At 43.0% G+C, this 17,595-nt stretch overlaps 1 protein-coding gene across 1 annotated transcript; it reads right to left on the minus strand.

The window, feature by feature from the left end:
* Positions 1 to 262: 262 nt before the first annotated feature.
* Positions 263 to 16,879, minus strand: ZNF239 (zinc finger protein 239). Its single transcript, XM_069541534.1, is given in 6 exon segments — positions 263 to 3,049; positions 3,052 to 3,149; positions 3,151 to 3,184; positions 10,114 to 10,239; positions 15,909 to 15,949; positions 16,840 to 16,879. Coding segments are annotated over 4 exon segments (1,632 nt in total). The 5' UTR covers positions 10,148 to 10,239; positions 15,909 to 15,949; positions 16,840 to 16,879; the 3' UTR covers positions 263 to 1,583.
* Positions 16,880 to 17,595: the final 716 nt, after the last annotated feature.

Genomic DNA, 17,595 nt, shown 5'->3' on the forward strand with positions numbered 1-17,595 from the left:
TATAGGTGACTGGGCAGCCTCCTGAGCACTGCTTGGGGAATCATCAGTCATTGTTTAGAAAATCAGGGCTGCAATTAGGAGTTCATTGTATAGTAACTTCCACTCTAGTTATGTATTTCCAATCACGTTTCTCTCAACTGTTGCACAAGCTTCTTGTTTTAGCTTAACCCTTTGCGGTGTCCTAGCTCCACACCCCAAATGAATTATTTCTGCATATTTTAAGCCTGGTCATCCCAAACATACTCTCCAAGCCTTCTCAGAGTTCCAAAGAGTAAATTTAATCAGAGAAGTGAGAAAATGCAGAAAGAAAGGAAAACAGTCAAGCAAGACAAAATAACAATAGTTTAGCCATTAAATAAAGTCAAGGACCTATAGTTCCTCCTGAAGGGCTATAGATAATATTCTGAGCAATGTCCTTTGAGCTGTTTTGCAGATACTGAATCTGCCACCAGGTGGAAGAAGTTAACTGTATGCTGCCCACAAGCAATTAGACCCCAGAAAGGATGGAAACAGAAGGTTGACAATGTTGACTCTCGATTAACTCACCACCAACCAATCAGAAGAATGTCCACGAGCTGATCATGCACCCCAGTCCCCCCTTCCTCACCCTTTTAAACTCTTTCCCTGAAAGCCATCAGGGAGTTTAGGCCTTTTGAACACTAGCTGCTTGGACCCCTTGTTTGGTGCCCTGCAATAAATGGTGCACTTCCTTCACAACCCAGTGTAAGTAGATTGGCTTTATTGTGCATGGGCAAGCAGACCCAAGTCTGGTTCAATAACGATGCTGCAAATACAAATGACTTTTTGGGGGTATATGAAATATTAAAACAAGTTGAGTCTGAAGAGAAAAATATCAGAACTCCCTCTCCTGACTCCTTTGTTTGGTTCAGAACATGGATGGTGAAGAAATTTAAGGAAATAAGAGAGGTTCAGTGTTGAGAGACAAATTAAATACATTTAAATATATTTCAACTTCATTTAACATGTTTCAACATGGTGTAGGTACCCTACTTGGCTTTAATTTGGTGGGGGTGTCATCTGAGATGGCAAGACCTGGAAGCACCCCAACAGACTAGCTGCACCCAGGAAAAAGAACTACTTATGTTCTTGAGCAGTTGCCTTGTGGGGAGGAGAGGGAGGGGTCCCACATCCTGTAGTGTGTGGGGTGTACTGCACGAGTAGCTCTTCTCCACGTTCTTGTGAGGCCACAGGCTGTAGTACGTGTGTGCAATAACAGATTTCCATGCCCATTATACCTCCAACCACCCCCTCAACCTAAAACTAACATATTGTATAACCAGAATTTAGAGAGGGCTACTCAGGGCCGGAAGGAAATAGGAAAACACAAGGCACGTGATTTGAAGAGAAGCCAAAGTTCCAATTTCTCAGAGAATGTGAACAAAGGAAACATGTTCTGCTTGGAGAAATATAAGGTTCTTGCACTTAAAAATGCTAGGTAGGGTATGTAGTTCTAGTAACACTGACTGAACAGCACAGTATAGACATTTTCACTCTACCCATCTGAGGAACAAGGGCAATCAATTCACTGTGTAGCATAACAAAGTGCTTGGTAGTTAAATACTTTAAATGATTTTCCAGTGAGGGAAGTTATCTGAATAACTCTTACTATATCCTGAGAATATAAAACTAAGAGTGATGTTAAAAATATTTAAGTCTTCAGAGTACAAGCATGCGATTGAAGACCTCACTTAATGGGGTTCTTTCCTGTGGACCCGCTGGTGGATGTGGAGGTTGGAGCTCTGGCTGAAGCCCTTCCCACACTTGCTGCACTCGTAGGGCTTCTCTCCAGTGTGGACTCTCTGGTGGATGAGGAGTTTGGAGCTCTGGCTGAATCCCTTCCCGCACTTGCCGCAGTGATAGGGCTTCTCCCCAGTGTGGACTCTGAGGTGGATGCGGAGGTCTGAGCTCTGGCTGAAGCCCTTCCCACACTCATAGCACTGGTAAGGCTTCTCCCCCGTGTGTGAGCATCGGTGGATGTGAAGGTTTGAACTCTGACTGAAGCCCTTCCCACACTCTCCACACTTGTAGGGCCTCTCCCCCGTATGGATGCGCTGGTGGATGTGCAGGTTGGAGCGCTGACTGAAGCTCATACCACACTCCCCGCACTCATAGGGCTTCTCTCCAGTGTGCACTCGCTGGTGGATGTGCAGTTTGGAGCTCTGAGTAAAGCCCTTCCCGCACTTGTCACATTTGTAAGGCTTCTCGCCTGTGTGGACTGAGTGATGAATGAGCAGACTTGAACTCCTCGTGAAGCCCTTCCCACACTTGTCGCACTTATAAGGCTTCTCATCTGCATGGACTTCGCGGTGGATAAGGAGACTTGAGCTTCTCGTGAAGCCCTTCCCGCACTGATCACATCTGTAGGGCTTTTCTTCTGTGTGGTCCCTCTGATGAAGGACTAGCTCTGAGCGCTCACTGAAGTCCCTACCACACTGACTACATCTGTATAGTTTCTCAGCAGTGTGGATTTTCTCACCTGGGTGACCACCTGGGCTGGTGGTACGTATTTTCCCACAGTCATAATGGGTGCAGGGCTTCTCCTCTGCATGAGCTCTCTGATGACTACAACTGATCACCCATGACTTCCAACCACAAATGTCCTTGTGTTTACAGTCAAAGGGATCCAAGGATTCTTTCGACTGGCCAATCTGGCATATTGTCTCACCTCTGAATGAGGGCGAGACCACTTCTTTTACATCAGACGCAAGTTTATTTTGAAGGTTCTCTGAACAATGGTCGATGGGAGGACTTTTGCTCTCTGAGATTTTCCTCTCAGTGCTTTCTTCAGTTACAAACAGAATTTTGCTTTCCTGAGGATCTTGGGGCTCATTCTTACAGAACGTCACTGAGTCCTGTGTGGCCATTTGGCTTGGGACTTTCAAAAACAAATATTCTTCACTTTCCATGTTTTTTAAATCATCACTCTGAAGAGTCACCAAACTGCTTTTGTTTTTGGAAATATGAGAAGATGCTTCTCCCCACTTTTGACAAGGGGGAACATCTAGTTCAGGGTTCCTGTACACTGAAGATTCACAATTTAATCCTGACTCCCAGTTATTGTACTGGACATCTCTTCCAATATTTGCCAGGAGGAAAGCTATTCAGGTAAGAGATAACCTAAGTCCTTTCTGTTGATTCTCCACAGAATTTTCATTCAAGTCTCCTAGGGAACAAAGAGAATTCAATGATAACAGACAAAGGGTAGATTTCAAGATTTCAGAACTGCAGTGCCTAAGGTAGCTAGCAAAAAGTTCAGTCTTGTCCGTATAGTCATGTCCTTTGGGTTAATGTCAGGATGGGAGAGGGCATGGGTACACAAGACAGAAATCTTGTCTCTGCTTTTAAGTAAAGCCAATAAAAGTATTCATATCCCAGCCCTGCAGATGGCTATGGATCCCACATCCTTGCCACATTTCATTTCACTTTACTTCATTTTATTTTAATTAAATTTGCATTTAATTGGTAATCTAATAGGTGCTGGGGATACAAAGAAGAAAATAGAAATCCTTTTGCTTGACACACTAGAGTCTACTGGGAAGAAGGACAAATAGGTCAACAATAATACCATGTAAGTGCTACCATAGATGCGTGTGCAGCCAGTCACGGGAGCACAGAGTAGGGGCATTCAGCTCAAACCTTGGGGAAGATTTCTGGGAGCAAATGTAAGGAAAAAAATAAAGTGAAATGTGGAGAGAAAATATGACATGTTCAGAGGGCTTGGTGTGTACTCAGAGACTCCTCCGAGATGTAAAGCTATTAAAGGATTACAACTGGGAATGAAACTGACTTTGATTATAAACACCATCAAAAATGAGCAAGACTTTAAGGCAGAGAGAGAGAGCGCTGCTGTAGTGAATCAGAAGAAAAGTGGTAAGGAGGATAGTTACAGAGAGAAAGGGAGAGATTCATTCTAAATCACATGATGACTGATTAAACTCAAAAGGGAAAGGAGGCACCAAGCATGATCCTCAAGTTCCTTGAGTGACTTAGGTATGGGGGTACTATACCATAACATAGGGAATCAATCTCCAAGGCTGGAGTGGGGAAGGGTGACAGATAACAAACTCAGAATCCGACTTGTTTAATTTGTGGTGTTGGTGGAACATTCTTGCACTGTTCAGTAAGCAGTGAGATACATGGGTCTGGAACTCCTGGGAGAGAACTGTGCTAGGAATACAGATTTTAGACTTACTGTAGATGGTCCTTGACTTACGATGGCTTGACTTACGATTTTTCGACTTTATGGTGGTGTGAAAGCGATGTGCATTTAGTAGAAACAGTACTTTGAATTTTGATCTTTTCCTGGGCTAGCAATATGCTGGACAATACTCTCTCATGATGCTGGGCAATGGCAGCAGCCACAGCTCCAAGCAATATGCCTATAACCATTCTGTTTTTCATTTTCAGTATAGTATGCAATAAACTTCAGGAGATATTCAACACTATTATAAAATAGGCTTTGTGTTAGATGATCCTGCCCAACTGTAGGCTAATTTAAGTGTTCTGAGCATGATTAAGGTAGGTTACGCTAAGCTATGGTGTTTGGTAGATTAGGTGTATTAAATGCATTTTTGACTTAACACTATTTGCAATTTACAATGGGATTATGGGAATGTAACCCCATTGTAAGTCAAGGAAGATCTGTGGTATGTATGTTAGTCAAAACAATTAGCGTGAAGATCCTCATATTACACTGAAATGACAAAAAAACAAAACCAAAACCACAGTAGTCTTGGAAAAAAAAGAAAGGTTGTTATCACTAGAATGCTGGGGAACTCCTAGTGATAAAGAGCAGATGGATGAGGTCTAATGGAGAAAGTAGGAAAAAAACAAATGCACAGCTCAAATTATGTACAGAAAAAGCCTCCTAAAGAAGTAGGAGAAATTCTCAAGAAGTCCTAGAAATTCCAAGCTCAGAATCAACAATTATGAAGTAAGAGAGGTTTATTCTGGAAAGAGGTTTATCAAATCATGTTAAGCATTTCTAATGGCTCAACTAGTTGCTGCAGCACCACTCTCCCAATGACCCTCTTCCCCACAAAAAATGAAATACTGGGAGGCTAAAGGTAGCGGCCTCATATAAAGCTTCAAAAACAAAATAAATTGTCCGCCAAACAAGGACTCCTAATAGTATTATTTGGGCTGAAGAGGGAAGCAGAAGCTGAGGTAATGCCAAACCTGTAAAATGACAGGATTGAGGTACAAAAAGAAACAACTGACTCCACATGTACCCAGGATAAAGCCTCAAGAAAAGCTGTGAAGTGGAATTTTCAACAAGGAGGACACCCCAGAGCTGGAGACTGAAGCAGGGCATGTCCCAGATAACTTACTGGCCTGAACAGGTAACCTCAAAAAAAAAGGGTCTACATCACTCACCATCTGGATTCTTATTAGATCCATCCCAAGCCCAGTCAGCAGAGGTGTCCCCTGTAAGTAGAACACGCATGCACCAAAAAGGGTTGAGCATCAGCTGAGGATGTACACTCCAGTATCATACTGCGAACATAAGACTTTTTGGTGGGGGGGGAAGACAATTGAGAAAACATAAGGAGACAAAAAAAAAATGTAGAAAACCAACATCAATAGAGACACAAACTCAACAGAGGAAATAGAATTTAAAAGGTTCATAATTAAAATCCCAGAGAAATCTGAGGGGATATCACATCTAAAAAAAAAATGGGACAATCGGGCTCCCCTGGTGGCGCAGTGGTTGAGAGTCCGCCTGCCAATGCAGGGGACACGGGTTCGTGCCCCGGTCTGGGAATGCTGCAGAGCTGCTGGGCCCGTGGGCCACGGCCGCTGAGCCTGCGTGTCTGGAGCTTGTGCTCCACAACGGGAGAGGCCACAACAGTGAGAGGCCCGCATACCGCAAAAAAACAAACAAAAAAGGGACAATCTAATAATAAAATATAAACACATTGCTATGAAGAATAATCAGAATTCTTCTAAATTAATGAAAGGATTGAAAAAGATGATAATCATAATATTTAAGATCTACTATGCTCATTTGAAGCACTCAGATACTGGTCGCATGATCTTATGTGAGAGGAACTATTAGGACACCCATTCTACACCAGAAGAAACCAAGGTTGAAATGATCAAGTAACTTGTGTCATAGCTACCAGGTGTCAGGCAGTCTGATTCTAAGGCCTGCAATCTAGATGGGCTGAAGAGCAAAACAAACATCTGGCTAAGGTGGAAGATTGAGGGGTACTCCCGGAATGAAGAGTGAAGGGTAGACAGATGCAAAGATAAAAGTTAAAACCCATCTTGTAGGAGTTCGATGAATATAGTGGAGGTAGAATGAAGGGAAAGAAATGATCAAAGAACTAACAGGAAAAAAATGTTTTCTAGAATTCAAGCTTCAGAGGTCACTAAATGTGAAACCTCAGGACGTCAAGGAAAAAAACCCCAAACAGGGACTTCCCTGGTCGTCCAGTGGTTAAGACTCTGAGCTCCCAATGCAGGGGACCCAGGTTCGATCCCTGGTCAGGGACCTAGATCCCACATGCCGCAGCTGAAGAGCCCACATGACGCAATGAAGATCCTGCATGCGGCCACTAAGGCCTGACACAGCAAAATAAATAAATAAATATTTAAAAAAAAAAACCCCAAACAAACCGAGAAAATGCTAAAAGCATCCAGACAGAAAAGCCAGGTTATGTGCAAATATAAATGAGAATTATATTGACAATGAACTACTAAACAGCAATACTGTATACCTCAAGTCAACTGAGCAATATCTTCTAATTTTGGAGGTAAAGTGATTGTGAAATTAGCATTCCATTCTATACCCAGACAATCAAACATTTCAGTGGGAGGAACAGACACTTTGTCAGATAAGAAAGGATTTAAACAATTACTGAAACAATTATTCAGCAATGTACTGTAGCAAAAAATTTTTAAATTACTTTAAGAATAAGATGATATACAATAAATAGCAGTGAGCAAAGAAGTCAAGAAAACAGACAAGCTGAATCAATCATTGATATATAAAAGAAAACAATACTTAACCAAATCAACCAAAACTCTGTAAAACAGAATGGAAAGGAAAAAAACCCAAATAAAATATATTTTAAAAAGCAAGTATTAGTTTTAGGAAAGGGAAAAAACAAAAAAAGGAACTGTAATCATATTATACTATTTGACTCTGCAGGAACAAGAATTATGAAGTCAAAGCAACTAAGCATTGATCACTGATGCGACTGACAAATTGTTGGAAAGATGGGCATGTTGGGAGAAATAATGTAAAAGAGCTAAATCTTCATCTATGACATAAAGAAGTCAATACAAAATATCAAATATTGATAAACTGAAAAAAATTGCAGTATACCATAATATAATAAATTCAAATTAAAACTATAATGAGGTGCCATTTTCTACCCGTTAACACTGGAAAAAACCCAAAGCATGGTGACACAGCTTGTAAGTGTAAATTGGTGTCACCCTCCCCCCCAGAAGGACATTTTAACAATTATGTATCAAAGTCACAAATGCATGCACTCAGCAGTCCAGCTTGGGGGTTTTATTCTTCAGATTTCCTGGCACAGCTGTGAAGTGATACTTGCTCAAGATTTAGTCACTGCAGACAGTTTGTGACAGCAAATGACCAGAACCTGGGTAGAGTGGAGTCAGGGACATGAAAGAAAGTTTTCACTGTGCACCTTTTAATTTGTTTTTATTTTTATAGTGTAACTTTAATCATTTAAAAACATTTAGTACATTTGCAAATCTTTTCTTTGCTACTCATGTATAATTTGTTTTCTGCCCTTTTCCAGCTTGTCCAAAATCCTCAGTGTACATTTTTTCCCGGCTTTTTTAGGCATAACTGCAAGTAACATTGTGCATATTTTAATGCTTCTTTTCTTAACCATGTGAGTGCATTTATTCTTTAAAAAAAGGAAAATAAGTAGCTGCATGAGCATATTTGTAAATATGAAGGCAAACACCATAAAGAACAAGTGAAAGGATTCAAACTGAGTGCTTTGAGAAGCCACTCTGTGGCATGAAGAGCAGCAGAGCAGGGAGACTGGTTTGTATTATAAGCCTTTCAATAGGAGTTGTTTTACCTAGGTGAATGTATTACTTTTTGTGCACAGTTTGCAAAGTTTAAAAGTAGTGGCAAAAAGAAAAAGGAAAAAAATAACACTGAGAAAAGCTGTGCAGTTTGGAGTAGTTAAATCAGGGAGTGGGCTGAAGTTATTAAAGGCCAAAGGACACTGCTTCAATATCCCTGCTGTACAATACTTGGGAACGGCTGCAGAAATGACAGGTCTATGAAAATCAGTGGAGGAGGAACTGTATTAATGGTAGGTTTTATAAGCAGTAGTGAAATCTTGTGATAACTGTTTTTTAAAATATTTAAATATTATCAAGAATGAGTATGTAATAGTAGAAGACAATGCTGATGTAATGAGAAAAGGGGTCCTTTTACAGGGAGTTAATATGATGTAACAAAGATCTCTAAGACATGATGTAAAACACCCAGTTGAAAAATACATACAGTATAACCTCATAAAATTTTAACACGTATTTGTAAAATGCATACATGGAGAACACAGAAAAAGTGGATACACAAGCTATTATTAGTGACTTTACTTCATAATCTTCATCTGTGTTCTTTGAATTTTGTGATTTTTATATCTTACTTACATAAAAAAATGTTGGAAAACTATGTTCAATTTTATATCAAAGAAAAAGGAAAACCTAAAGCAGAGCTTGAAACTGTAAGCATAGATCCTACTTCACTTTTGCCTCTCTGCAAACCAGTCTATAAAGCAGTCCCAGTGATCCTGGGTAAATCAGTTCATACCATTTCATTGTTCTAATGGCTTCTCACTGAACTCAACACAAATTCACATTTTTTACCCATGCCTTTAATGCCATGAATGAGCCAGGCCACACTCTATTCTTCCCAGATGCTCCCTGTATTCTAGCCACACTCCTTCTTTTAGGTCTTCGGGTCTTCCCTCACACTATTCCCTTGCCTGGAATATTCTTCCCCTACCCAGTCACCTGTTTAATGCCCATTAATCCTTTGGAACTCAGTTTAAGTGTCACTTCAGAAGCTTTCCTTGAAACTCTCAACAATACATACTTCACCCTTGTCCCATCCCATGCCTTCATTCTCTCAGAGCATAATTCTCTGTGCTTCATAGGACTTACTGAATTTATTTATAGTAACATACTGTGTTTACCATAATGTCTCTTTTACAAGACTGTAAGACATATTTCTTTGCTGCTAAACTCTACAGCAGTCAATTTTTAAATCTTGACTATGTACATATAGCAGCGTAAGTATTAGATACGTTGCTTTCCCTCCAGAAACCTGGCTGGAAACAAGAAAATAAATCAGACTTGCAGATCCAATGGTTAAAATAAAAGCATATAAAATAATATGTAATCAGGTCTGAGCCTGTGTGAGATATAAATTGAAAGTTCTGAGAAAAGAAGGAGGTCGAAAGGGAGGGGTAGTCAAAGATTTCACACAGGTAATGGAGTTCAAATAAAATCTTAACAGACAAAAGTAACCAGAAACCAGAGCACGGTAATCAAAGGTCCCAGAACAAGGAAGCATAGAGGACCTCAGGGAAACAGGCTTAGCTGGAAAGGAGGGTGACACTGGGGCAGCAGAGAATAATGCTCTATAGGTAAAAGTAGGGCATGAAGGGCTTTGAAAGCCAGGTGGGGAGTTTAGAGGCTTTACACCAGGAACTAAAGGTAATGGGCATGGAGAATTCTCCATTATATAATGATCTTCAACTTGCTCCAACAGAGAGAGCACATCTGAGAAACACACAGGGATTGGGTGACTGTGTGGGGAAAAAAAAAAAAAAATTCAGTCCCAAACTCTGGCTTATAAGTGATGGACCAGGTGTGGTTTCTTGGACAACTCAGTAAGGTTACCATTCTCCAATTCTTACCAAGTAAAGTTCTTTAGCTGCTTAGAATAATCAGAAACATCCTTTTCTGCCAAAAAGAAATTAGGAAACTGATTCCTGCATTACAGCTCCTGGGGCCCAAGCCCAAATGATATTTAAAATTGAAGAAACAGAGACTGCAGTGCACTGGTGTCCAGGTTCATGTTCTTACCCACTGAGACCAAGTGACTGTAGTTTTCCAGCATCACAGCTGTGTGCAGCTTCCTCTGAGCAGGGTCCAGCAACCCTACTCCTCCTCGGTGAAATCCACAGAGACATCCTTGAAGGTTACTGGTTCCTAAAAGATTAAGCACATTCTTTCCTCAACTGACAACCATCTGCACAAATGCCCCAGAAGGAAGGTGAGGTTGGGAGCACTGGAAGAGGGGAGAAGGGTACAGAGGAAGTGTGCAGTTCAAGGATCGGGGTGATCCAAGTTTGGATGGAAAACCTTTCCTTTCTCATCTCCTTTGCTACTTCCTTCCCAATACTTCCCCTCCTGCCCACAACTCACCCAAGCTCAAGCTATCCAACTACTGAATCTCTCCTTATTAGTGTCATATCATGGTCACTGCTGAGTTGTCCTTTCCGCCCCATTCCTACTGTTATCCTGACAACCTCAACACTCATGAGAACAAATTACCCAACACGCTAACCTCACATTTCTTAATCTCTCTCTCTCTCTTTTTTTTTGGCTGCGTTGGGTCTTCGTTGCTGCAGGCAGGCTTTCTCTAGTTGCAATGAGCTGGGACTTCTCTTCATTGCAGTGTGCGGGCTTCTCATTGTGGTGGCTTCTCTTGTTGCAGAGCATGGGCTCTAGGCACGCAGGCTTCAATAGTTGTGGCTCACAGGCTCTAGAGCGCAGGCTCAGTGGCCATGGCTCACGGGCCCAGCTGCTCCGTGGCATGTGGGATCTTCCCGGACCAGGGCTCGAACTCATGTGCCCTGCATCGCCAGGCGGATTCTTAACCACGGCACCACCAGGGAAGTCCCTCTTAATCTCTTTAATGCCAATGATCTCTGCCTCAACAACCATAATTAGGGCCATTTCACTATTTGGACCACTGTTCTTTTGAAATATTAATATCTCAAAATTCACACCTTAAAAACATCTTCCTATTTTTTCTCCTCTTCCTCCTCCATGACATCTGCTTTATCAAGATCACCATCCTTTGATCCTTCCTCTTTTTTCCTCTCAGCCAAAGTACACTTCTGATCTCAATTTTTTCACTAGTCATATAAATCATATGTCCTTTCTTCTTCTAAACTAAGTAGTTGACCATTCCTGGAAGAAATAAAAATAGCACATTTACACACAACCAAAAAATATTCTCCTTAGGTATTCCCATATACCTCTAGCCCTAACCTTTCTCCTCAACTCCAGGCTCCAATTTCCCACCTACATCTACACTTGGATGGCTAAAAGACACTTAAGACTCACCAAGCCCCAAACAGAATTCTTGCTCCCAACAATCTCCATCAGTATCTGGTCTTCCCTTGTTGTCCCCATTTTAGTAAAGAGCCACACGACGCACCCAACTGCTCAAGCCAAAATCCTGGAAGTCATTTTGATTCTCTTCTCACTCCTCATATTTTATCCATCACCAAGTCCTCTCAACTCTGCCTCTGAACATATCTGAAGCTACCCATTTCTTTTCACCTTGCACTGTTATCATTATAAGTCTCAGCCTTCATTAACTCTCCACCTGCACTAACCTCCTAAATTTGTATCTCTTGCTCCCCCACGTGACGGATTTTCCACACAGCAGCCTGGGTGATCTTTCAAAACACATACCACTCAAGGCATGAAACTCCCCAAAGGCGTTTCCATGGACACCGAGTAAAATCCAGGCTCTTCATCTTGGCCTGCAAGGCCTTGCAGACTGGGGTCCTGTCAATTCTCCAATCTCAGCCTGAGTCCCTCCTCCCTCACAAGTCACCTGGCCCCTGTGACCACATCAAACTCATCCCACTTATGGCCTTTGCACTGGCTATCCCCTCTGCCCAGAATGTTCTTTCTCTACATCATTCAGATCTCAGTCGAACTGCTGCCACCTCAGAGAAGCATTTCCTTGACTGACTAATCCATGGGAGCATCCAGTAACCATCACTTCTCCCTGTTTTATTATCTTTGTACTTATGCCTTATCTCATTTTCTAATCTATACATTTTCTTTCTTGTTTACAGTCTGTCTCTCCCTACTAAGTTCCCCAAGAACAGAGGCTGCCTGATTTGTTCATGGCTGCATCCCCAAGCCCTCAAGCAGGGCCTGGCATGTAAAAAGAGTCCAAGTACTTATTTAGTTAACCTCACAGTGAGTCTGGTTCCCTCCAAGGTTCTATTGATGGAGCACCACTTCTTGAACTACCTCTGGTGAAGGACCAGTTTCTTTTAAGATTTTTCTAACATGTCACAGACATATTTTTTAAAATACATTTTCTAAAAAGTTACTAGAAAATAAGAATGCAGACATATAAAATACCAATGCCAATTTTTAAAATAAGATTCAACAGATATAAAATTTAAAAAAACTCTCAATTTCTGTCCTTATATCTTTTTTTTTTTTTTTTGCGGTATGTGGGCCTCTCACTGTTGTGGCCTCTCCCGTTGCGGAGCACAGGCTCCGGACGCGCAAGCTCAGCGGCCATGGCTCACGGGCCCAGCCGCTCTGTGGCATGTGGGATCTTCCCGGACTGGGGCACGAACCCATGTCCCCTGCATTGGCAGGCGGACTCTCAACCACTGTGCCACCAGGGAAGCCCTGTCCTTGTATATTTATAGACTGGTAACAAGCAGTTTGTTGGCTGGCACCAGTCTGCAGGCCACACACTGAAAAGCAGAGGATGGAATATACACAAAACAACTGAGAGCCAGTGAAGCCGAAAGCAGCGGTTCAACTTGGGGCCAGGGGAGTACCCAGTAACCTTCAGAAGTGCTGACACCATAAGCCTCAGCCTGAAGGGGCACCACCCACACCCTCAGGAAACTGAGGACAACCAGGTCCCCTGGCAGGAGCGACTCTACCCCACTAGTCAACAAAGGAGAAGCAGCTGTTTCCTCCCAGGCTCTCCTCTAAAGGTCACAGTCTCCACTGTGTCTGAGGAAGAGGGATGAGGTTGGACTAGAGAAGGCTGCAAGGCCCTGTGCAAAGGTGGGACAAAGAAGCAGCAGAAGCAGAGACTGTGGCCTTAGAGGCGTAAACACACCTGTTAGGAAAACACGGCTGGGGAGTATCAGTAGATTAGCTACTCCTCTTTTGGACTTTTTCTTTTCAGAGACAACAGGTTTCTTTCTGTCCATGGCTAACCTCTCCTTGCACATTCTAGATGGAATCCTTCCTTCCCTTCTGAGATTCAAGTCCATCAATGATCTTCCTCCTATATTTTAATCCATCTTCCACCTTGTCATCTGAGATGTCTAAGACTCCTTTCCTACCTTGACCATAATCAAACCACTTCTTGTCAATTCTATCTCCTAAATCTCCCTCCAGCATGTTACTTCTTCTTATCTCTGCTCCTACTATTCTAGGAAAGGCCCTCATTTCTTAGCTAGGCCACAATAACTACCAAATCTTCAAAATACAAGTTTTGTCATGTTTCAATCCAAGGATCGGACAGTCAAGAGTTATTAATTTTTTAAGATCCCACAGATAAAGTGGTAGGGAGAATTCCATGTTGAAAACAGAAAGGATATGTTGATGGACTACCAACTTTGTAGTAGGCTGAAAATTCCAAGATGAGAAATGGTATGACAGTGGACCAAATTAGAGGACTCAGTGTGTCAGGGGAAAGGAAAAAGAGGAAACAGTGGTCTCGCTAAAGCAAGACAAAGTTGGAAATGAAAGAATCTGAATAATGAATAATCTCCCCAGGTACCAGTGGAGCTATTCAGTCACCCCAAGGTGGAACTTGTGCTTCCTGTGGGAGAATGGACTCAGTATCCTGAGGGCCAACCAAAGTATAAGGCTACAGGATAGTAGTTTCTGTACTAATGTAAATGTCAAACTCCTCGAAACTACATGTATCACATAGCTTAGCACTTCCTTTCCAGAGCCCACCCCTGCTAGATCCAACAATTTACTTAGGGGCAGGAAACAGTGATCCAGAAGGCAGTGATGGGCAGGAGCTGTCATCACCCTGGATTACCTGTAGTCATCTGAATGTCATGCTCTAGTCTAGAAGAGCCCTTTACATGTTGCTCCTGCCCTGACTTATATTTCTCCCATCGTCCCATCCATTTCAGTTTCAGGACAATCAACAACCTCCGTTCTGAAGCATAAGGATATGTTAAATTTCTCCTTCTCAAAGATCTCACAGTATCTTGCATATACCTCTACTATAGCTATTAAATTTGTCTCCCAAATTGGCTATAAGATTCTCAGGGATAGAGGCAACACTCAACTAATCTTTAAATCCTCAGCAACTAGCACAACTGACTCAAAATCTAAATGGTAAATATTTATAAATTCACATTCAATTTAAATAATGAAATAAAACTTGAGATCATCAAACTCAGCACTCTCATTTTAAAGATGAGAAAACTAAGGTTCATAACTGTAAAGTGACTTATCCAAGGTCACAGAGGGAGAGGGGGGTTAAATGGGAGTCCTGCCTTTCAGCAGACTCAAAGACAACTCCTGGTACACAGAAAACAGTAAGTACTGGTGGAAATGAAGTCCTTTCTTTAAATTCAAAAAATTATTAACATATGCCAGAATCTCAAAATTTCACTATACTAGCAATCCCCAACTTCATCACCGTGAATAATCTTCATTAGGGAAGAGAAAGAAGAGAAGGAAAATAAAAAGAGCACAGGGTTTTACTTATGTCAATCTTTGCTGACGTTCTCAATTATTTTCAAGGCACAGAGATGTCATGCTTTCAGTACCTTGAAGCAGCTTACTGTCCTCTAAACAAACCAATTTTTATAAGAGCTCATGCTGTTTTCCTATGGATGTGAGGATTGTTTTTGCCAAGCCTGTAGAGAAGTATTTCACAATAAATGCAATAAATCTTTGGATGTACAAAAGGTCAAAGGGATAAAAAAGTGAAATTCTCCTTTTAGTATGTCTAGGGGAATGGTGCCTAGGAACCTTTAATTCTTAAAAGAACACCACAGATAATTCTGATGCACAGCCTGGTTGAGGAGCATTTCTGGGAGTGATATGGTAATTACGGTGTTGTTATGTAACAAATTTTCTCATGTCTGTAACTCATTCAGGTTTAATAAATGATTATTGGTAATGTGCATACCTTTTTTCATATACATCACCTGCTCATGAAGAAAAGCACCGTAGTTTTTTTTTTTTTTTTTATCGGTACACGAGCCTCTCACTGTTGTGGCCTCTCCCGTTGCGGAGCACAGGCTCCGGACGCACAGGATCCGCGGCATGTGGGATCTTCCTGGACCGGGGCACGAACCCATGTCCCCTGCATTGGCAGGCGGACTCTCAACCACTGCGCCACCAGGGAAGCCCAGCACTGTAGTTTATAATTCTATTTGTTTTCCTGAGACCACTTGGCACTGGACTGAGCATGTAACAGCTTTGAATGACTTTCAATGTGCGTGAAATGCCTGGCAGGAAAAGACATGCTTTGAGAGACAGGACCAGACAAAGATGCTGTGTGGAGTCTTTCAATAAAAGAGCATAGCCCAGTGCTCTGGGGAGTGGGCCAAATTCATGGAAGCAGAGTGGTACACTGAAAACTGAGGTGGAATTTAAAGTCAGCAGATTATCTGTGCAGACTCTAGTGACATCATTTGATAGATATATGCTCTTAGTATCTTAATGTTCCTACACCCATATTTATAAAATAATGTATGTCTCACGCTGAAGTCGGACAATAAATAAAAAAACCACACAACCAAGACAGGACCTGACACCAGATACGCACTCAATTAATGCTGATGTCCTTCCCAAGAAAGAAAGGTTATTTACATTCTCAGAAAAGAGAAACCCCAACTCACCTGGAACTTGGTCATTTCCTCCTCTCAAGAAGGATAGATTCCTGGAAAAGTAGAGTTAGAGAAAGCGAAAAAACCATGAAAATCAAGTCCACCTTGCAGGACATAGACTAAGCAGTCCAGCAAGACTGTAGGAAAAAAGTTAATCAGCTCCTGCTACCTTCACACACCCTCTCCTGGGGTGCCTTTCCTGTCTTTCCAAGCTGCACCTCCCTCGCATCTCTCCACTAGGCTTGGGACCAAACAGGCCAAGCCTCCCCCGCAAACCCATGAGGGTAAGAAACTCCCACTGGCCCCAGCAGCTCTAAGATGTGCCCGTTTCCCCAGGCTTTGCGATTTTTGCCCTAACGCTCTAGTTAGAGCAGTAGGAGCTCTCCGGTAGGATGTGTGTGTCGCCTCTCGGCAGAGATTTCGGCTGCCCGAGACGCCTGAAGGCCTGACTCGTTTCTGGGGTGCGGGGGCTCTGACGCAATCTCTTTTCAGCGAGGACAGGCCTGTGGGGACGGAAACTTCGGTCTCTCACAGGAGCCCCTCTCGGTCCCCTAACGTCCACCGAAATCCTCCTTCGAATAAGGCCAGTCACCGGCGCGGAAAAGGCCGGTGCGGCCAACTGCGAGGCTCCCAGGCCGGCCTAGGCCGGAGCTCAGGCAGGCGAGAGGAGGGCCTCTCGGAGCCGCGGCCGGCTTAGCGCTAGGGTCCGCCTGGTCTCAGGTGACCGCGGCCAGAACCGGCGAACGCAGCGGCTGCCGCGGCGAGCGGACACACGTGCGGCCCGTGCTCGCACCTCCGCCAAGATGCGCGCCCTCCCCCGGCCGCCCGCCAGGCTTCCGGGCCCCTTTGGCCCAGCGCCTCCCCCGCGGCACTCCCACAACTCGACAGCCAGACGCTTCTCTGCAGGCCGCGCGGATTGCGCGAGCGGCCATACCGCCCTCACCTCCCACGTGGAATCCGACACCTGGAAGCACAGGATTCGCTATACGGCCCCGCTCCGTCGCCTACAGCCCCGAACTACAAGTCCCAGAAAGCAGCGGGTGGGCCGCGCCCACTTCCGGCGTTGACCCTGAGGCTTCGCGAGGCGCTGAGCCCAAGGGTAGGGTTCCGTCCAACGCCGAGTGCTTTTCTCAGTTTGTGAGGCCTGCGACTAGGTCCTTCAGGTTGTTCTCCTGGTTTTTATTGCAAACGCGTAAGAATTATATTAGAAATGCCCATTAAAATGTTTTTCGTTTTGGTAAAGTGCTCCTGGGGGAAAAGAACGTAAATATCACGCGTAATTTCGCATTACCTTAAAAAATATTTTGGAGTGAGTGTCCCCTTCTCACCTCTGAAGTTCATTTGGCAAACATTATTTGAGGTCCTGCTATGTTCCAAGAACTGTTCAAGACACTTAAACAAAAAAAAAAAATCACTGTGGATGTTAAATTCTAGTGGCATTTCCCACTAGAGCAATACGTAATTATGATAAAAGGTATAGTGTGTTATAAGGTTATGTGTTATGGAAAAAGTGGAGTTGGGTCAGGGCATTGAGGGTGATGGTGCTGGGGTGTGTAGGTTGGGATATGCTTTGCAATTTTATTTTTATTTCTTTTTGGCTGTGTTGGGTCTTCGTTGCTGACGGCGGGCTTTCTGTAGTTGCAGTGAGCAGGGGCTACTCTTTATTGTGGTGCGTGCGCTTCTCATTGTGGTGGCTTCT

The sequence above is a fragment of the Delphinus delphis genome, chromosome 16, assembly GCF_949987515.2.
Source record: "Delphinus delphis chromosome 16, mDelDel1.2, whole genome shotgun sequence".
NCBI classification, from domain to species: domain Eukaryota; kingdom Metazoa; phylum Chordata; class Mammalia; order Artiodactyla; family Delphinidae; genus Delphinus; species Delphinus delphis.